This window comes from Phocoena sinus, chromosome 7 (genome assembly GCF_008692025.1).
Source record: "Phocoena sinus isolate mPhoSin1 chromosome 7, mPhoSin1.pri, whole genome shotgun sequence".
NCBI classification, from domain to species: domain Eukaryota; kingdom Metazoa; phylum Chordata; class Mammalia; order Artiodactyla; family Phocoenidae; genus Phocoena; species Phocoena sinus.
This window is the reverse complement of record NC_045769.1, coordinates 21,500,133-21,521,176: the sequence shown is the minus strand read 5'-3', so window position 1 is coordinate 21,521,176 and position 21,044 is coordinate 21,500,133. Positions and strand designations below refer to the sequence as shown.

At 43.6% G+C, this 21,044-nt stretch overlaps 2 protein-coding genes across 3 annotated transcripts in view; one reads left to right on the top strand and one right to left on the bottom strand.

The window, feature by feature from the left end:
- The window catches only part of MREG (melanoregulin), a 122,139-nt gene extending 120,115 nt beyond the window's left edge, over nucleotides 1-2,024 (bottom strand). The window contains exon 1 of the mRNA XM_032637802.1: nucleotides 1,849-2,024. The gene's annotated coding sequence lies outside the window, so the exon portion shown is untranslated. The remainder of the gene's footprint in view (nucleotides 1-1,848) is intronic.
- Nucleotides 2,025-2,163: 139 nt separating this feature from the next.
- TMEM169 (transmembrane protein 169) lies at nucleotides 2,164-17,644 on the top strand. Of its 2 annotated transcripts, none has more exons than XM_032637544.1 (3): nucleotides 2,164-2,269; nucleotides 12,138-12,533; nucleotides 15,121-17,644. In XM_032637544.1, the coding sequence occupies exons 2-3, from the start codon at nucleotides 12,263-12,265 to the stop codon at nucleotides 15,741-15,743; spliced, it is 894 nt and encodes a 297-aa protein (XP_032493435.1). In that variant the 5' UTR covers nucleotides 2,164-2,269; nucleotides 12,138-12,262; the 3' UTR covers nucleotides 15,744-17,644. The 2 variants fall into 2 exon arrangements, with proteins under 2 accessions (XP_032493435.1, XP_032493434.1); XM_032637543.1 differs by having other exon boundaries at nucleotides 2,180-2,273.
- The last annotated feature ends 3,400 nt before the right edge of the window (nucleotides 17,645-21,044 follow it).

Below are 21,044 nucleotides of genomic sequence, written 5' to 3'. Positions count from 1 at the left end.
AGTCAGAGTAAAAATTATTTGTATACTCTTTCACTGAAGGAAATGCATTTCCAATACATTACTTTTTTTTTAAGTACATTGGAAAGTTGAACCAGGATCTGACCAATCTGCCGTGAAGCCTGGTATCTGACCTTCACAGAAAATGATAACCAATTCTACTTTTCTAATGGATTTTCCTGAACAGGGTTAGAGTTTTGGTGTTGGAAGTAAAGTGGGTAGTAATGGTGATGAAGCTACACCAGGGTCAGATTAAGAAATGCTAATTTTCTTTTTCTTTCTTGTTAAGATGTATTTTTTCCTTTTTTTCAACATACTCTTTTTAAGTTCATATGATGTGCCGGGCATGAGAAACACAATGGTAAGCAAAGACAACTTACATGTTCATTAAAAAAATTTGAAAAATGAGTACAGTTTAACCACTCATCATTCAAATCATTTCCAGAAAAAGTAGTTGCTGATAACAATATTACAAACTTCTTTTCAGTCTTCTTCTGCATATATATTTTTCATTAACAATTAAATTGGAATGCTATATTTTGTTTAGAATCCTGATTTTTTTCAATTATATGGTATGCACTTGACAACAAAATCTTCAATAGCAAGATGTTTAAATAGCAGCATATTTCATTGTTACTGATTTAGTCTTTTCCCTTATCATGTTTCACTATTCAACACTACATTCTTGTACACAAATCCGTGCTTGTCCCTGATTATTTCCGAAGAGTAAATTCCTGAGAGAGGAATTACTAGGTCATACAGCACAAATACTGTTAATACTTTCGGATTTTTTTCCCCAAACTGACCTCTAGAAAGCTTGTAATAATTTACATTCTTGCCTGCCTTCTCACTTCCTCATCAACACTTTCATTTTCTCCAATGTTTTAAAATTCTGTTAAAAAACCAATGGCACCTTTTTATTGCTATATTTTGCATTTCATTGCCAAAAAAGTTGACTATTTTTTCATATACTTACTGCTTTTTTTTTAGTTCTTGATTTAAAATGCTTGGCCCATATCAGAAGCCTATCTTTCTATCAGTTGTTAGATCTTTTCCTTATTTATTTATGAGATCTCTTTATATAATAAATTTGTTGTACATGTAAATGTTTTTCTTCATGTTCCTTCAAACTTTATTCACATATATTTTTTAATTCAATGAGGATATACACCCTCATATTTATCTATTTTCCCTTTTGTGGTTTCTTTCCTTGTTTATTGCTTATAAAGTCCTCCCTTCACCCAAGTTAAGGTAAATATTACAAGAGATTCGAGAAGATTATATGATGGGAGACTTTTACCTTTTCCAGTTAAATGAAGTCTTCCCATGTTTCCTAATCATTCATTAGGCAATAAATAGAATCTATTTATTTATTTGGCCCAGCAGCACGGCTTGTGGGATCTTAGTTCCCCGCCCAGGGATCCAGCCCAGGCCCACCGGCAGGAAAGCCCTGAGTCCTAACCACTAGATCGCCAGGGAATTCCCTAGAAAGAATTAATTTTAAATTCACATCCAAAAAAAAAAAAATTCACATCCATAATTAGCTCCATAGCATGATTCCACACGTCTCCGTAATCCCCACCTCGGACACAGTATCTTTGGCTCTAAATTTTCCCTTTAGTTTACAAATAGTGGTTCATCATCCACCGCTTCTCCACAACTTTTCTTAGAACTCTCCTCTCTCCACTCTCCCTCGCGGTTTAAATTTCACCCACAGCTACACTTCCTTTGCTTTGCAACTTCACGCTCTCCTAAGCCCGCCTCTGGCCCCCTGGCTCCCGACCCCAGGTTCCGCCAGCTTCTAAGGCTCTCTCGCTCTGAGTAACCTAGCCCAGGGGCCTGCTCACGCACCTAGATGCAGGAGCTCGGTCGCGATGGCCTTTCCGATGCCCGTACCCCCGCCGGTGACGATGGCCACTTGGTGCTGCATCAAGCCTGCTGCCAGGCAAACTCACGGCCACGGGACATTTGAGTGATGAAGCGTAGGCCAGGTTAAGTCAATGGGCCCACGCCGCCTTATAAATATGCCGGACCTAGGGCTCATGCCCAAGTGACCGCCCGGGCCCCGCCCCGCCCCGCCCCGCCCCGCCCCGTCCAGTCCCGCCCCGTCCAGTCCACTCGCGCTGCCTCGCGTCGCCCCGCCCCTCTCCATAGCCCCGCCCCACCCCGCGCGGCCGCCTCAGGGGCTCTCTATTCTCCCAGCAAAGAACCGCTCCCCCAAGGCGGCGTCCATACGGTTCAAACTGTCCGCCTGCCTATCTCCCCGGCACGTGTAGGTGAGATTCTTTGTTCCTTGTGTGTGTGTGTCTGTGTGTGTGTGTGTGTGTGTGTGTGTGTCTGTGTGTGTGTGTTATTTCGATGCTTTTGGGAAAGGGAGGAAGACAAAAAGAGGGATTGTGCTCTATTTTGAAAAATTCAATCCTCAGTGCTATAGCTCTCACGGTTAATTAAAATTAAATCTCCAGTGCATCTGGGTAAAGAGAGGCTGCAGCTCGGGAGCCTCCCGTATTGCCTCCTTCCTTGCTGCGCCCGCCCGCATTGGAAGTCCAGCGATGCTCTGGCTCCAGCTGCTGTGTGCAGCTGGCTGGGAAGGAAAGGGGCAACCTTAGCTGAGGGCGGAGAAATACGGCTTCATCCTCCGGAAGGGATGGGAATGAGAGGGGGAGGGGGGAAATACAATTGTAGTTATCCAGAGAACCAAGATAATAAATGATTTTTAGAAAAAACTCAAGCCCACCTCCACCTCATCTCCCTCTCCTCACTGAGGAATGAAGGGAAGAAGGAAACTTTACCAGATTTGAGATTTGATACATTTCTGCTGGGCTGCATAAATTGATGAGTCCAAAAGATCTTTCCTCGAAGGGTGTATGCTTCCTGCAAGAATGCATCTGTAGGTGTGTGTTTGAGATCCTACCCTCTAGTTCATTCCTTATGCAGAGGAGCGTGCCTCCTGAGGATGGGGGAAATTTCTCATCCGTGTTTTGGTGCCCATTAACAGTGATTTATTATTCAAATTCTCCATCTTGCTTCCTGCTGTCAACCCACCAGAGTGGGATTACACCTGGACTAGCCTGGGGAGACTTTGCCTGAGAACTTGACAAATCTAGGGAATATGTCAGGTGCTGTGGTCTTAACAATCCAGGCAGGATCATGTTTCTAAGTCTGTTTTCAGAGTGTTGCAGGAAGGGGGACCCTTTCCAGGGCCTAAGAGTGGGCTCTTGTCTAACACTCGGAAAAGAATTGTTGGAGGAGACACATGTGCTGACAAAGCAAGAGATTTTATCGGGAAGGGGTGCCCGGGCAGAGACCAGTAGGGTAAGGGAATCCAGGAGGACAGCTCTGCCACGTGGCTCACAGTCTCAGGGTTTTACGGTGATGGGGTTAGTTTCCAGGTTGTCCCTGGCCAATCATTCTGACTCAGGGTCCTTCCTGGTGGCTTCCACATCACTCAGCCAAGATGGATTCCAGCGAGAAGGAATCTGGGAGGTTGGTAGGACATATGGACTGATGTCTCCTCTCTCGTTTTGACCTTTCCTGAATTCTTCCAGTTGGTGGCAGCTTGTTAGTTCCGCGTTCCTTACCAGGACCTCCTGTTTAAGGTAACTCATGCAAGTGGTTACTCTTGGGCCTGGCCAGGGTAGGTGGTTTCAGTCAGTGGTTCCCCTAACAAGAGTACTGTATTTTCCCCAGCAAGGTATTAAAATAATGTAAAAACAAACAAATGCCATCATTCTTTTGTTGGGTCCACCACTGAGTTAGAGTGAATTGGAAATGGATCTGGTTGAGAGTGGAATCAAACATCACTTCCTCCCTGTTCCGCCATCCCCCTGCCCTCCTCTGACCTCCTTTGAGAAACACCTCCCCCTCTATCTTTGTTGCTGACAGATTCCAATCAACACTGCTTAAAGAAGGGAAGCTATCTCTTCCACTTCTCATTTGCAGGATAGTTTATCAAGGAATCACTTCTACTAACTCAGATCTAAGAGGTTTCTTATTCCGAAAAATTCCAGGCTTTCTTTCTTGGGAGGAAGGAACAATTTAAATTTCTTTCAAAGGTACTTTTATTGAAGATCTAATTAAATGTGATTTGTGACCTGGTCTGGACTTGGGGATTTATGGAACTCTGCCAGGGTGGGTCAACATGGGCCTCTGTGTGGTGGCTGAGTGGCCTCAGAGAGGGATTCTGCAGTCCTCCAGTGAAAAGGTGACTGGACTGGCTTCAAGCCAGTTTTGCTTGCTGAGGATGGCAAGGAGCCATTCCTCAGCCTCAGGGAAGCTATGAGCAGTCAGAAAGCTCATTTTCACAGTCCAAAGAGAGCCTGTGATTAAGGGAGATGTGGAGTCTCTTCAAGAGATCTTTTGTTAAAAAGAAAAAGGCGTGTCCTCTCTGCCCCTGCCTCTGACCTCAGTCAGGGTTTGAATGTCTGCTAACCCCAAAAGGCCTGGAGGCACAGCAGTAGTTCTGCCTCTTGAAGGCTCTTTGTTTCCAGATTTTAGCTCTGACTCTTGGTTGAGCCCTCTCTTCTCAGGGCATCCGTGCCCTGCTGCAATGACTGTCCCTTTGGCCAAATCAAATGCTACCTGGCACTCTGCATCCCTGCCCCCTTTGTCCTGGGGAAAAAGGCATCTCCATGGCTATGATCTCGCCACATTCCCACTCTGTCATACCCCTTAGCACTCCCTCCGTTCATCTTCTGAGATGCTCTTGCTTTTCACCCATCTTCCACCCCTCCCCCACCCCATCTGCCTGGTAACTTCATTTTCTCCCCTTCAGGAAGCAGCTGCTGGCTCAGACTGACAGGGGCCTGTGGGATTCTCAACACTGAGACAGAATCTCGGTGCTGAAGGAATATCAGTGAGGCATATCTAGCCCCGCCTGCCTTGATGTAAAAGCAGTCCTGAGCCAACTTATATAAGTAAGATTCTTAACCAGTTCACAATATTCAGCCAATATTTATTGAGCACGTGTCTATTCTAGACGTGGGGGTTACGGTACAGTGGACAAGACGGTTAGGTGTCCCTGCCTTGGTAGAGTTTATGTTCTAGGATGTACACATGTTGGTAGTTAGGGGTGGAAGGAGTATGTGTGCCGTGAGAGGTAGGACAATAAATAAACAAAAGATCAGACAATAAAGATCAGCTCTAAGGATCAGAGGAAAAGGCTGCAGCCTGACTGTGCTCACAGTCAACCAGAGCAACGGGCTGGAAGCTGCGACTTCTAAGCTGCTGTTCCATCATCGTGCCAATCACTTGATACTGGTCTGAACCAAATTTCCTTTCATCTTTACATTGGTGAGACGGTCTCTCTGGGAGTGGCTAATAGTAATTTTCAGTGGTAAAATGGCAAATATTTTATTTCCTGGTTGGCCTAGCACCTCTAATGGTGGCAAACCAAGATGCTAACGGGGGAGTTTGGCCACCCCAGACAGGTGATATGTAGCCCTCTGAGTGACAGATACACAAGTCAGAAAAGAACTGGAAGAACAGCAGGGCTGGAGCAAGGCACAGCTCACTGTAGTAGTCGTAAATGAACTTGAAAATGATGATACTTTACCCACTTAGCCCCAGTTCATGTGCCTTGGAAGAGGAAGATGTGTTAATAGCAGTGAAGGTGCAAAAAGTCAATTCCTGATTGTACTTAGTTAAACCAGTGGAGCAGGGCACCCTAATTTGGAAGCATTATAAGCCAGAGACAGCAGAATGGCAGCCTATCTGTGATTTGTTTTGGTTGTTTGTCCACATGGTAATTTATTTAAATTTGGACTAATTGCAGTAATTAAAATCAGGAACTTTCTCATGAAATTTCAGGCAACCCATACCAAATGGACCTGAATTTCTCTATGAAAGCAGTTGGCTGAACAGTGGGCTTGGTGGGAAGAAGAGAGGAGAACAGTAACTTGCTATTTCAGATGAGACCTGAGTGAGCTTTATGTTTACCACAGCCCCCACCATTCCCTGTGTCCAGTTGCTAAGGCTTGGTGTCATTGCCATTTATCAGCTTTTTCCAGCCACACTTCATCCATATATGTTACTTGCTTCCCTGCAATTAATCTAAGAGCAGAGGCTTCAAAACTCCCTGGCTTCTCCACCTACCAAGCCCACAAGTTCTGCTGAGTATCTGGGTGGGTTTGGAGAAGGCCCCGGATCAGGTGTGCTTCAGTGACCACCTAGGAACAGAGAATCATGAACAGGCTCCAGGGAAATCATGCCTGATGATCAGAGGTCCATGAAGCAGCAGTGAGCCACCACTGTGGAGGTGGGAGTGGGAGTTAGTGACCAAGTGACAGGATGGGAGTAATGACCAGACTTCCTGCTGATGACTCGGCTCTACCAAGGCATTACACCTGGGTAGGTAAGTTCATTTTGTGGTGTTGTGGAGATTTGGGGTGTTCACTGACTGCTTAAGAGCTGTTGGTTTTCTTTTAATAAAACTCTAGAGGAGTACATAGGCAGCTAGTGTGATTGAAGCATTGGAATTATACATGAGGGAGATGGTACAGCCTAGGATGGCAGGACAGGGAAAGGCCAGATCACACAAGTCCTTAGGCCACATGAAAAGTTTGGATTTCATTTTATATCAATGGGAAGTCACTGGAGGATTTTAAGCAGAAAACGGCCTGATTTTATGTATGTTTTCAAAAGATCTTTCGAACTGCTAAGTGGAGAATTGATTTGAAGACAGCAAGAGTAAAAGCCAGAAGATGTGGAGCATTTTTAGAACCTTAGTAAGAGATGATGGCCTCTTAGACCAGAGTGGTAGCAATGAAGATGGGGAAAAGTGGTGGATGCATTTAAGAATTATCTGGAGAATTTTCTTCAAGGGTGGCTAAAACCAGTTATTTTATGCGTAAGTTCCAGAGTCTGAGTATATACTTTAAAACCTATTCTCCCCCCGAGAATGACTGAGGAGTCAGAGCTAATGGTGGATTGAGGTTAACAGTCTGCAGTATCACATTCGTTAATAATCTTTGGACTGGGGGTGGAGGTGGAGGATGGGTGAAGCCTACCTTCCAGGAAAAAGAGCAGAGTCCTGTGTCTTCTCTTAATTCTATTGACTAAAACCTTGGAAACTAGAGAAATTTTCTTCCTACCCTCTCTCTTATGATATGTAAAAGAAAGGAGAAATGTTCAAAACCTGCTTCTCAGCTCAAATGCTAACAGCATAGTAAAGTGTACAGAAATGAGGAAAATAATTAAGCCTTCCTCTCTTAACCCTTGTTCACATCATATTTACAAATAGGCATTTTCCCTTCCCCTTTGCCTTACCGGGTCAACAAGTACATACTGAGTATCTGCTACATGTCCAGCCCTGGGGTCTTCCCATTAGAGGTAAAGAAGTGTAAGACAGTTCCTGACTTCTAAAATTTTATAATCTTCGGTGGGGAGATGAATGAAAAATCATGAAGCCATTCATAATCAGTTCAAGATGATATAAAATGCTGCATAATTAAGCACTAAGAGAGTATGGTACAAACGACAAATACTACTGGAATACAGAGTAGGAAAAGGCAGAAGAAAGGGATTGGAAACTAACATCTATGAAGCATCAACTCATACTAGGCATTGGACACTCGAACACTCATGTCATTCTCACCTCCCTCCTACAACAACAGGATTGGGGTCGGGGAGAGACATGTAGGCTGGGGTGGTCACAGGAGGGAACATGAGTGAGTGAGTCTCTTGAGCCAGGATTGAAAGAGGTGGAGAAGAGTGAAAAAGGTGAAGGAACCGACATAAGTAAATGTGTCAACTAGTCATGTTATGGGGAATGGGAAAAACTGCTATGGAACCCTAGGATGGAGCATGAATATGGAGAGCCTCAAACACCAGGCAGACCCTTGAGATATATTTTAGTCAGAAATGGCAAGATAGTGATGATTACTGGACAAAATAAAAATATCTTGTGTCATAATCACCATTTAAAATGGTAGAGGAAGAATTCTGAAATGGAAGGCAGAGGAACTTACGTGGAGGAAGTAGTGCAGGAGCTGTATTCTAGCATCTGGTGGTAGTAGAAATTGAAATGAACACATTACCAAAGAGATTCCATAGGAATGAGTGGCAGGACTTAGAGACTGATTAGTAATAGGGACATAGGAAGATATCCTTAATATAGGAGATGGATTCATCAAAGACAGCCCTAGAGGTTTAAGTATAAAATCTGGGGTAAATGTTGGCAGGCAGCAAAGCATGGTAAATAAAACATGGGCTCTGAAATTAGCAAAGCTGAGTGTGAGTCACAGCACCAATTACTATGTAACCTTGAGCAAATTACTCCTCTGCATGGGGATAATAATAGTACCTCCTTCCTTGGTTTGCTGTGAGGATTACACAATAATGATTATTGAAAAGCACTTAGAACAGCCCCTGGCACACAGTCAACATCCAGTAAGTTTTAGTTATTACTATTATTAAGTCCAGATGTCCTCATTGCAAAATAGTGCTTCTTCTGTTAGGAATTGTGCAAGTTAGGCTTAAATCCAGTTCTCTCACTTCTTTATTTAACATGGCAGAGCTTAATAATGTCAAGTGAGGACATTAGAACCTACTTTATCACAGAAAGCTCCTGTACTCTGGATCTTCCCATTTTTAGAACATCATGTGCTCTTAGAGACGTCACCAAACGAATTTCATAGTCCAACAAGCTCCATGCATAAGAATGTGAAGGTAATGGTACTTATTTTGTTCAAACAGGCAAAGTCAGGCTGTGAAGATTTAGTGAAACCTTAATTCCACCTGTGGGCGTTTTCAATTCTGTCGCTGAGCACCTCATTTGTTTCAGTCACTGGGCTATGTGCCCAAGATACAAAGGTGATAAGACCCAGTACCCACCTTCCATCCAGTGGGGAAACAGGAAAGAAAATTAACAATTAAAGGACAAAGGAGAAGTATTTAGGTGATACTTGGACAATGGAAGAGAGCTACCTGCTGAGAAGGTTGCTCAGACTTTGGGGAGTTTTGGCATTTAAAGAAATGTGATAGAGTCAGTCTTGGTACCTGGTAATACAGAAGATGCATCATATTAAGACATGGAATTTGCTTCAAATTGAGTGGCATTTAGCGCCTAGTTAGATTTTTGTCTGTTTCATAATCCTCCCCATTCCCCATCCTGCCCTGACTGGGCCAGTCCACTAAACGTTGGGGCCATTTAATACAAATAAGAGGAGAAGTTTTATTGTTTGGGATAAAGAGACACGAAAGAGTGTGCATGTGGCCTTGAAAGAAAGGAAGTACTCAGAGAGCACTGAAACAAAATGAAGATTTGAGAATTGGGAACAAAAGTAACAAAAAGCTGGCACCCTGGAGTTACTGAGAGTAAACAGTCTCCGGGTGCCTGGGGCAACAGAACTGTGAGTGGAGTCTACTTACAGTCTACTACAATTCTCAATTATAAATACAGTTATTTGGAAATTAGGACATTTGTTTGGTAAATAATTCAGAAACTTTTCGTATCAATAGAAGCTGCCACTGTTCTCATTAAAGAAAGGTATTTAACAGTATAATTGACAATAATATTATATAACAATGGCGCCACTTGCCTCCTCCACTAAGTTTAAAACTGGGTTTGTTAAAAGCACATGAGGGACTTCCCTGGTAGCGCAGTGGTGAATCTGCTTGCCAGTGCAGGGGACATGGGTTCGATCCCTGGTCCGGGAAGATCCCACATGCCGCGAAGCAACTAATCCCGTGTGCCACAAATACTGAACGTGCGCGCCTAGAGCCCGTGCTCCGCAACAAGAGAAACCACTGCAATGAGAAGCCCACGCACTGCAGTGAAGAGTAGCCCCCGCTCTCTGCAACTAGAGAAAGACCGTGGGTGTCAACGAAGACCCAACACAGCCATAAATACATAAATTTTTTTTTTTAAAAAGGCCCATGAGAGTATTCTGGCTAATAAATAAAGAAGAAATGAGAGAAATAGAATGTCATCATTTTTGTAACACCTAATGAACGAATGGGTCTGGCTGATAGTCGTCAATGGCTACTAATTTCACGGAGTCAAGCAGATATTAGCTACCTTCTGATGGAAATACAAAACACCATCTATAACATCTTGCCAAAACAACCAACCAACCAAAAAAATTCTAACCCAAATCTGAGTAAGCCTCTTTATTTAGCTACCAATTTATAGGAAATATGTGGTTCAGAGGAACATACTATGGGGGTTGCAATCCTCAAGATCTAGGCTATGAGAATCAGCAAGGTAAATGACCTTTCTTTAACAAATAAATAAAAAGGAAAAGGAAAAAAAAATTGGTTGGGGAATATATGGACCTGTTCCGTCCAATATAGTAGCCAATAGCCACATGTGGCTATTTAAATTTAAATTCGTTAGAATTCAATAAAATTCAAGATGCATTTCCTGGGGAATTCCCTGGAGGTCCAGCGGTTAGGACTCCACACTTTCACTGCCGAGGGCCCAGGTTCAATCCCTGGTCGGGGAACTGAGATCCCACAAGCTGCTCAGCGTGTCCAAAAAAATAATAATAACAAAAATAAAAATCATTTCCTCAGTTGCACTAGACTCTTTTCAGGTGCAATGGCAGAAAGTTCTATTGGACAGCGCTGCTATAGACAGAGGTTTGCGATCTGTGTCCATTGCATAGATCTTATTTGAATCCTAATTCAAGAAAATAGAATTTAAAGTTTTAAACAGGGAAATTTGAACTGACCAGATATTTAATGTTATTAAAGAATCATTTAAATAATTAGGTGCGATAATGGTATGGTGATAATCTTTTCTTAAAAAGAAAGTTCTTATATGTAAGAGGTACATGCTGAAAGAGATACAGATGAAATGAAATGATATCTGACATTTGCTTTTAAATAACATGAGGAGATAAAACAAAATTGGCTACTAATATTTTGATTATTGTTGAAATTGGGTGAGAGGTACAGTAACGATTCATTCAAATTATTCTCTTTGCTTTTATAAATGTTTGCCACTTTCCCTAATAAAAGTGTTCTCATTTTACATGTTTGAAACGTTCCATAATATAATAACATTTTTTTAAAAGAAGCAGACAAGCAGCTACCTGTTTTTTTGGCTGTGTTGGATCTTCGTTGCTATGTGTGGGCTTTCACTAGTTGCGGCGAGTGGGGGCTACTCTTTGCTGCAGTGCGTAGGCTTCTCATTGCGGTGGCTTCTCATGTTGTGGAGCACAGGCTCTAGGTGCACAGGCTTCAGTAGTTGTGGCAGCAGACTCAGTAGTTATGGCTCGCGGGCTCTAGGCTCACAGGCTTCGGTAGTTGTGGTACACGGGCTTAGTTGCTCTGTGGCATGTGGGATCTTCCCAGACCAGGAATCAAACCCACATCCCCTGCACTGGCAGGCAGATTCTTAACCACTATACCACCAGGGAAGTCCCGCAGCTACCTGTTTAAATGCCACTGGCTGGGTATTTGCTAAGTGGCACCTCTTTAGCAATAGCACTCAAAACATTCCGTTCCTCTTAATGGCTCCATGTACCAAAAACACAGACCGATCAGTTTCTTCCTTAAAAGATATTGTATAGACTCTCTTCTCTCCCACCTCTTTTTACCTGGAGAGCAAAAGAGGAGAAAAGTGTTGCGTGAAAAGTGTGCATTCTTTCCACTGGTCTCCCAGAAGGTGATAGTACAAATCCCAGCCATTCTGGGATGTTGGGCCAACAAGAAGCCAGGAGACAAGTGTCTTTATAGAATATCAGAGAAGGCATGGTTAGTGGAGTTGTGCCATTGTTGGATGGCTTGTTCAAAGTTGCATTCAACCATTTGAGTATAGTTGTAATGGCTGACCCAATAGCCAGAAGCCTGGAGTGCTGGTGCCAGCCATAGCAATCTCCATCTATGGTGAGAGGAAGAATGGTCCTTAATCTGTCTGTAAGGCTTCCTCACCCAACTTCCTTATACTTGGCATCCCCCAGCTAGATTGATGAGTTTTGCATAATATATGCAACACAAAATATGGCAACACAAATAATATTTTATTAACAATGATTCATTCCTGTAAAAGTATTTCCATAGCACTCCCAAAATAAACTTTTATGAGAAATAAAGGGAGGCAAAGGCTTCTGCCAAGTTGAGGACCACTTCCTAAACCCCTCTCCATCTCACCCTATTCATTCCCTGTTGATGATTTTGCTTTCCTATCTTTCAAGTGCAACTCATCGTTGGAACGTCTTTGCATAGCCCCATCCTGGAAGAAGCTCTGTGATGTGTGGATCGTGAGTTTGCTCAAGCAAATTGGACTCTTTACAAGGAATAGCTAGATTTGAAGACTAGGATGGAAGAGCCAGCACCAGTGGAAGGCCAGGGCCAGCTCCCAAGCCCCCACCAGGGCTCTCTGAGGAAAGCCATGGCAGCTGCCCTGGCCCTTGATGGGGAATCCACACTGGGTCGCAGGAAAAAGAAGAAGAAAGAGTCCCGCCCAGAATCTATTATCATCTACCGGTCAGAGAGTGAGAAACTGGATGAGGAGCCTGGGGAACTAGAAGGTGGAGATCAGCCTAAAGAGGAGGAGGGAGATGATTTCCTAGACTATCCTCTGGATGATGGTAAGTCTCTCTGGGGCCACCTACTTAAAGCCACAGGAAGGAAACCAAATGAGGATCCTCCAGAAGACAGACAGGCATCTGCTCACTGACGTACTTCTTGTTGATACATTTCTTCTCGCAGTGTTGCAGTCTTCATTCAACAAATCGATAGTATTTGTTGAGCGTTTATTATGTTCTCTTCTAGGTGATACAGAAGAGATCTCTGCCCTTTTGGAACTCCTTGTGTAATGGAAGAGACCAATTTATACACAAAAAATAGTAATACAAGACAACCATGCTATTTAATACATGTAAGATAAAGAAACTAATATTTGACTTTCATAATAATCAGGAAAATGCGAATTATAACAACGAATTATAGTAATCCTTCACATGTAGGATGGCCAAAAATTGGGTAAAACATGATAACATCAATGTGTGGACATGGATATATTCTCATATACCTCATGTGGAAGAGGAATCTGCTTCAGGGAAATTTGTCAATATCTATTAAATTTAAAATTCAAAATATGCATAGCCTATGTCCAAGAAATTCTCAGTATCTACCTCATGCCCATGTGCGTAAGGAATCATGTATAAGAATGTTTGTTTCTGTTAAGGAAACTGTGGAGTGTCCATATTAAGTGTCACTACACAGCAATAGATGGATGAGGTAGATCTCTGTGTCGATGGTCACCCCTAAGACATACGCCCACGGTGAACAAGAGGAGCAATGCCTCTGCCCTCATGCAGTTTACCTTCCAGTCAGGGGAAGACAGACAGCAAAAAGTCAGCAGATAAGAGACAATTACAGGTAGTGGTACGGGTTCCAAAGACAGTAAACCTCAGTGATGGGAAGATGAGCAAATAAGGGAGGCGGGTGGAGGGAAAGATTGTGTGGTTGGGGATGCCTCTCGGAGGAAGGGACGTTTGCTCTTGAGGCAGCCCCATTCTGTCCGTCTACCAGCCAGGGGGCTAGGAGTCCACAGGGCCTGGGGGACATGCCAACCGAAAGCCTATACCCTCCTCCCATCCTCCACTTCTAGACTACACTTCACATACTAAGGACTGTGGACTTTGCTGTTTCACTACCTGCAATCTCACTGCTGGGATGGCCAAAGAGTGGCTGTTTGGTGAGGGTGGTGGTGATGGTAGTGGTGGTGACGATGGTGATGCTGGTGGTGGTGATGCTGTTGATGGTGGTGATGCTGGTGGTGGTGATGATGGTGATGCTGGTGGTGGTGATGATGGTGATGCTGGTGGTGGTGATGGTGGTGATGCTGGTGGTGGTGGTGGTGGTGGTGCTGTTGATGGTGATGCTGGTGGTGGTGATGCTGGTGATGCTGGTGGTGGTGGTGACACTGGCGGTGGTGGTGACGCTGGTGGTGGTGATGCTGGTGGTGGTGGTGGTGGTGGTGGTAGTGATGCTGTTGATGGTGATGCTGGTGGTGGTGGTGGTGATGCTCTTGATGGTGATGCTGGTGGTGGTGGTGGTGACGCTGGTGGTGGTGACGCTGGTGGTGGTGATGCTGGTGGTGGTGATGATGGTGATGCTGGTGGTGGTGGTGGTGGTGATGCTGGCGCTGGTGGTGGTGATGATGGTGATGCTGGTGGTGGTGATGGTGGTGATGCTGGTGGTGGTGGTGGTGATGCTGTTGATGGTGGTGCTGGTGGTGGTGATGATGGTGATGCTGGTGGTGGTGATGGCGATGCTGGTGGTGGTGATGATGGTAATGCTGGTGGTGATGGTGGTGATGCTGGTGGTGGTGGTGGTGATGCTGCTGGTGGTGGTGGTGGTGATGCTGTTGATGGTGGTGCTGGTGGTGGTGATGATGGTGATGCTGGTGGTGGTGGTGGTGGTGGTGATGCTGTTGATGGTAATGCTGGTGGTGGTGGTGGTGATGCTGGTGGTGGTGATGATGGTGATGCTGGTGGTGGTGGTGGTGGTGATGCTGTTGGTGGTGATGCTGGTGGTGGTGATGCTGGTGATGCTGGTGGTGATGCTAGTGATGATGCTGGTGTATTTTTGTTGGGGAATGTGTGTATGTTGTGCGTGTGTATGTGTGGTGCCTGCGTGTGTACAGAATTTGGATATGAAGGCTGGGATGTCCACCAGCATATGAGGAGGACCCTCTCAGAGAAGCATGGGGTTAGGAATGAGGAGAGAAGAGAGGTGGGCTGCTCGTCAGTATAACACACACACAGCACCACCTTTACACACAGTAGCTGATACTCAGAAACAGTATTTTCACAGCACTTGTAAACTAGAAATAAGGTCACTATGAAGTGGTGTCTGTGGTAGAGTTCCTCACTCCCCTCCATATCACAGACATGATAGAGGCCCAGAAAAGTAGAGAGAGAATGAGAAACAAATTTAACCTGCTTCAGGGCCCTGATGTGAGAGTTTACCATGGGAGTACTAATCCCTCCCCTGAGGGAAGCCCATTCAGTCCATCGTGGAAACACTGATTTCATACCATGTCAGGGCGTACCATGTCAGGGGCTATAATAATGGACATCCTTGTACTCAGCTCCAGTCTCAGAGGATGACGCTCTGATGAAATGTCTACTCTTCTGATCTTGACTTTCCCCTCTTTATGCCCTGTAGGTATGTGGAACATGCCTGTGGACAGCCACTATGTCACATTAACTGGGACCATCACCCGAGGGAAGAAAAAGGGGCAGATGGTGGACATCCATGTCACGTTGACAGAGAAGGAGCTGCAGGAACTCACCAAGCCTAACGTGTCTTCAAGGGAAATGGCACCTGAAGGCAGAAAGGCCTGCCAGCTGGGAGCAGACCGTGGGCCCCACGTGGTCCTCTGGACACTGGTCTGCCTGCCTGTGGTTTTCATCCTCTCCTTCGTGGTCTCTTTCTACTATGGCACCATCACCTGGTACAATATCTTTCTTGTGTACAACGAGGAGAGGACCTTCTGGCACAAGATCTCATGTTGCCCCTGCCTCATTCTCTTCTATCCAGTGCTCATCATGGCCATGGCCTCTTCCCTGGGCCTCTATGCTGCCGTGGTCCAGCTCTCATGGTCCTGGGGAGCATGGTGGCAAGCTGCCCGGGACATGGAGAAAGGCTTCTGTGGCTGGCTGTGCAGCAAGCTGGGTCTGGAAGACTGTTCTCCCTACAGCATTGTGGAGCTGCTTGAATCTGACAATATCTCAGGCAATCTGTCCAACAAGGATGCCACCCAGGAGGTAGAAACATCCACTGTCTAAACTCCCAACAACTTACTTGATTCTCTGGTCTCAGTAGCCTGTATATCATCTTCCAATTTCAGAATATTCCTTCTTTAAATTATTCCTCCCCCGCCTTCCCCCATACACAGTTCTTCTAGAAATTTTTAGCCCACACTGATCTGTCCTACCATCTTGTTGGTTTCCAGGAGGGCAGAAAACAGAAAAGCAATTTGTGCCCAGATAGTCCATCCAGTGGATAAACTCTTCTTCATTCCTTGCCCTAAGATGACCATTTTTCTGAGACAAGAGAGGTCAGGTGTGTGTCACTTCAGGAGCTTGGAGGTGTTCCTGGTGCCTGGAACCCAGGGGAGATGTGACTAAATGTGACAGGGAGAATAAGGAGGCTCACGGGAGACCCAAGTCCACCAATAAGATAATAGATAAGGATGGAGTGAAATATTTAAGAAGCAGGCTGCAACAGTGTAGCAGAATGTAAAGATATGTGTGTATCACTTAGATTTTGATTTATATATTAAATATAATTAAAATCCAAATATCAGTAGTTTAAACAAGATAGAAGTCTGTTTCTTTCCTGTATAGAAGAAGTCTGGAGGCAGGCCATCAGGGAAATTGATGAAGTCGTCAGAATTCCAGGCTTTTTTTATTCACCAACCCTCATTGCCTTTATCCTCAGCACCCAGTGCTGACTACATCTCCAGTCATCACATCCCTGTTTCGGATAGAACAGAGGAAAGGGCAACGAAGAGCACATACACCCTCCTAGGCTAAGGCGGCTTCTCAGAAGGCCCCCTTAACACTTGTTGTATCTCATTGGCCAGACCATAGTCACATGACCTCACAAGCAAGAAAGCCTGGGAAATGTAGTCTTTTGGCCGGGCAGCTATATTCTAAATGTTTGGGTTCTGCTAATTTAAGAGACAAGGAAATAATGGCTATTTTGGTAGGCAAGTAAGAATCTCTGGCTCACAGTAATTATTTAAATACATTCAGATCCAAAACTGCGAGTACAGTTTTATTTATGTATGTATGTATTTATTTATTTAAGCCTAAATATTACACAGAGAATTTATACATAGATACTAGCTACATATACTATGCATAAACCACACGTAGATATTAGCAACTCATGTATGTTGCAATTAAATATCTATAATGCCATGTGGTTTCAGGTTTTTTAGAAAGGAAGAGTGAATAGTTGAATACAATTATATCATAGTAGCATAGCTTTCTTCCTGGTAGTGAAGGTGGGCCTGGGTGGTGATGTTTAGTTTAATGTACAGATGAAAGACTGCAAAGGGAGGCATTGCATCTGTCAGACTTTCCCCCAGCAGGGTCAGCAGCCCTAAGCACAAGAAGACAGTTAGCTTTGTGTGGTTTGTCAAAACTCACTCAGAGCCTCACTCACTCAGAACTTTCTTCTCACAGCAAACACAGTCTTTGCTGTGCTGAAAAGCTTGGGTCTTCGTGGACCCTGAGGGTGTAAACCAGATGGATCCAGATTAATAGATTCTGAACTTTAAAAAAATATTCCTGAGGGTCTCTTTCCAATTTCAAAAAAATCAAATCCTAAGAGGTCAAGCAGATTTTGGAGGTTTGAGTCCTTATAAGAATAGCTGGTGCCCTATTCATGGTTCATGTCTCAGGAAGAAGCTGTTGAAAGAACTGCTGTGAATCAAACCAGATGGGTCAAGCAATGCTGTCCCACAGAAGGCCAGGACATTTGCCTGATGCATGGTGCTGTACTCCACCTTCAGAGGAAACCCCTCCTTTTTAAAAATAACTATTATTAGTTTGAGAAAAAAACAACAACTGTGTCCAACACGTTTGAAGATAATGTTGGTGCTCTCTGGTGCTTTGACAGAGATATAAACAATTGAAATGAAGGCAAAGAAAATAAAAATAAAATCAGATTAACGTTTGCTCACTTTGTCTTTGAGTTTCTCCAAAATTGCTTTGAACGCTACAGTTTTCAGAAAAGGTTGAGCGTGGTGACTATTTTATATATGTATAATGATCTTAATATGGGTCCTTATGTCTTGACTCTTCCCATAGACCACCAATTTATGAGGATTCTGTTTAGCTGGATTTTTTCCACAGATCACAGATTTACCTAAGCTTACATTAGGAAGTTGCAGCCACATTTGTCACATTCTTTGGGGGGGTTAAGGAAACAAATGGCCAAGGCGAAAAACAGTCATGATAAGGACAAGGGTAAGATGTCCCTGGCAGAACGAAGGAGGGTGGGGTCAGGGTAAGGAGCATGGGATACCTAGGTGAAGTTGATGTAACCCTCACCCTAATTGGGCTCGCCACCTAGTGGAAGAAATAGGCTCATAAAATAAAATTATTTCAAAAGGGCTCAGAGAGGTATGTAAAAGCCTAGACCTGAGGAAGGAAAACTTAACCAAACAGACCTAAAGCAATCTCATCCTTGCTGTCAGCAAATACCTAGAGAATTTTAGAGGAGAAATTAGAGAGTGAAATGCCATACTTGAACATTCTGTTAGCTCATAGTTACCTACTCTTCATGGTGAATATCAGGAAGGAGGACTATGCTTTCCAATTGCTCTGCAGCCATAATATTCTGAGCTTGGTAAACCATGTCTGATCCAGTATGATGATGCCAATGTTCCCAAGCCATCTTGTCCATCGACATTAGGTAGCGCCCTTCATTTCAAGTCCAAGGGGACCAAAACCCCTGTTATCCATGATTTCTAATAAAACAAGGTTCTAAATCTTAAGAAGAACTAATTTTAGATGACTTGAAAGTTTCATTGTGTCATTGATACCAGGCCACCTAGAGCTTAAGTTTTACAGTGTTGCAAATGATTAGTGGCCAACATCAGAAATTTTACCCTCCTTGAATGTAAATTGGTGCAGCCACTATGGAGAACAATATGGAGGTTCCTCAAAAAATGAAAAATAAAAATAAAATAAAATAAAATAAAAAAACGAAAAATAGAACTACCATATGACCCAGCAATCCCACTACTGGGCATATATCCAGAGAAAACCATAATTCAAAAAGATACATGCACCCCAATGTTCATTGCAGCACTATTTACAATAGCCAGGACATGGAAGCAACCTAAATGTCCATCAATAGAGGAATGGATAAAGAAGATGTGGTACATATATACAATGGCATATTACTCAGCCATAAAAGGAATGAAATTGGGTCATTTGCAGAGATGTGGATGGACCTAGAGACTGTCATACAGAGTGAAGTAAGAGAAAAACAAATATATTAACGCATATATGTGTAATCTAGAAGAATGGTATAGATGATATTTGCAAAGCAGAAATAGAGACAGACATAGAGAACAAACATGGATACCAACGAGGAAAGGGGGGGCGGTGGGATGAATTGGGAGATTGGGGTTGACGTATATACACTATTGATACTATGCATAAAATAGATAACTGATGAGAACCTACTGTATAGCTCAGGGAACTCTACTCAATGCTCTGTGGTGACCTAAATGGGAAGGAAATCCAAAAAAGAGGGGATATATGTGTACACATAATGCTGATTCACTTTGCTGTATGGTAGAAACTAACACAACATTGTAAAGCAACTATATTCCAATAAAAATTAATTTAAAAAAAAGAAATTTTCCCCTCTTCGATTAATTTAATTACTAACATGAGCCTGTTGAAATACTTTCTAGGCCCACGATGAAGCCACTCCTGCCTAGATACCACATCAGCAAACCAAAACTTAGGTCACTTTTGCATCCCTTTACATGTTCTGCTTGACCAGAAATGTAGTACAGTCGTCCCTGGCATCAGTGGTGGATTGGTTCTAGGACCCCTGTGGAGACCAAAATCCACAGGGATGCTCAAGTGCCTTACACAAAATGGTAGTACAGCCGGCCCTCCATATCTGTGTTCTGCATCCTCAAATTCAATGAACCAGGGGTTGAATTTGATCTGCAGTCGGTTGAACCTGCGGTTGCCCAACCCATGCATATGGTGGGCCGACTGTATATCCAGTCAGCCAACCCCCAAACAGCAAGGCAGCTCGGGCTCTATACTTCTTTCCTTGTTCCTTCTCACTCCAAACAAGGCTGACTATGTGGCCGCAGCCAATCCGATATTTTCTATTTTTCTCTTCCTTATTCATTATTATCTATCCTGTAAAAGCGTCCTGTCTTTGTCTCATTTTGTTGTCCTTTGAATGGAAACAGTCTGTTTCATAAAGTGTTAAATAAAATTTGTATCATTGAAATTGTCTTCTTTAATCATTTTTAACAAGCATTTTACATGTTTTTTTAATGGTATTTTAAACTCACATAGAATATGGTACATCACCACTCACATCTTTCTGGGATATAAACTTTTATTTCGTATTTGTACCACATTAAGATTTTAAACTAATTTTTCCAATTGCCCATATAAACGTTGTTACACCTCTGTCAGAAAACAAAGCCTGCACATTTTTATTTTGTATAATGTTCATGAATTCATCACTTATGTAGTTCACTCTCAGAGCAATATCAAACTCAAACACACTTCCGCAACTTCAATTGTAATTTCAAAATAAAAGTCTTTCCTTGCTTTTGTTAACTACTCTTAAGGGATGCATATTCTACACTACAGCAAGAGTTTAAAATATCCTTATTGTTTCAGTTATCTCTTGTTGCGTAACACGTGAAACTTACTGGATTAAAATAACCGTTATTTGACTTATTTGCTGGTAATTCTGCGATTTGCACAGAGCTTGATGATGACTGGTCTCTACTCAATGTCTCTCTAATGCTGAGACAGCTCCCTTGGGGATGCAGCACCTACTCCCAAGATGGCCTCACTTGCATTTCTGCCAAAGTGGTGCTAGCTGTCATCTGGGTGGGCCCCTGGGGCATTGGTGCTCAGTGCTGGTATCAGTTTGCTAAGGCTGCCATAACAAATACCATAGACTGGGTGGCTTAAACAACAGAAATTAATTTTCTTATATTTCTGGAGGCTGCAAGTTTGAGATCAGGGTGCCAGCACGGTTGAATTGAGCCTGAGGAGAGCTCTCCCCTTGGTTTTCAGATGGCTGCCTTCTGCATATTCATATGACCTCTTCTTTGTGCAAATGGCTGGTGGGGTTGGTGAGCGGGGAGTCAGTGCAAGCACACTGACTCTCTTTATAATGGCACTAATCCCATCATAAAGGCGCCACTCTCATGACCTCTACTAACTCTAAGTACCTCCCAGAGGCCCCATTTCCACATACCATCACATTGGGGGTTAGGGCCTCAACATATGAATTTGGAGAGGACACACACACATAACCCCTAATAGCGCTCCTCCGTGTGGCTCCCCACGTGGCTA

What these genes read in the sequence shown, in the direction of transcription:
- TMEM169 (XM_032637544.1), top strand. Translation starts at nt 12,263, where the DNA reads ATGGAAGAGCCAGCACCAGTGGAAGGCCAGGGCCAGCTCCCAAGCCCC. An exon ending in AGACTATCCTCTGGATGATG is followed by an intron (nt 12,534 to 15,120) that starts GTAAGTCTCTCT and finishes TATGCCCTGTAG; the next exon opens with GTATGTGGAACATGCCTGTG.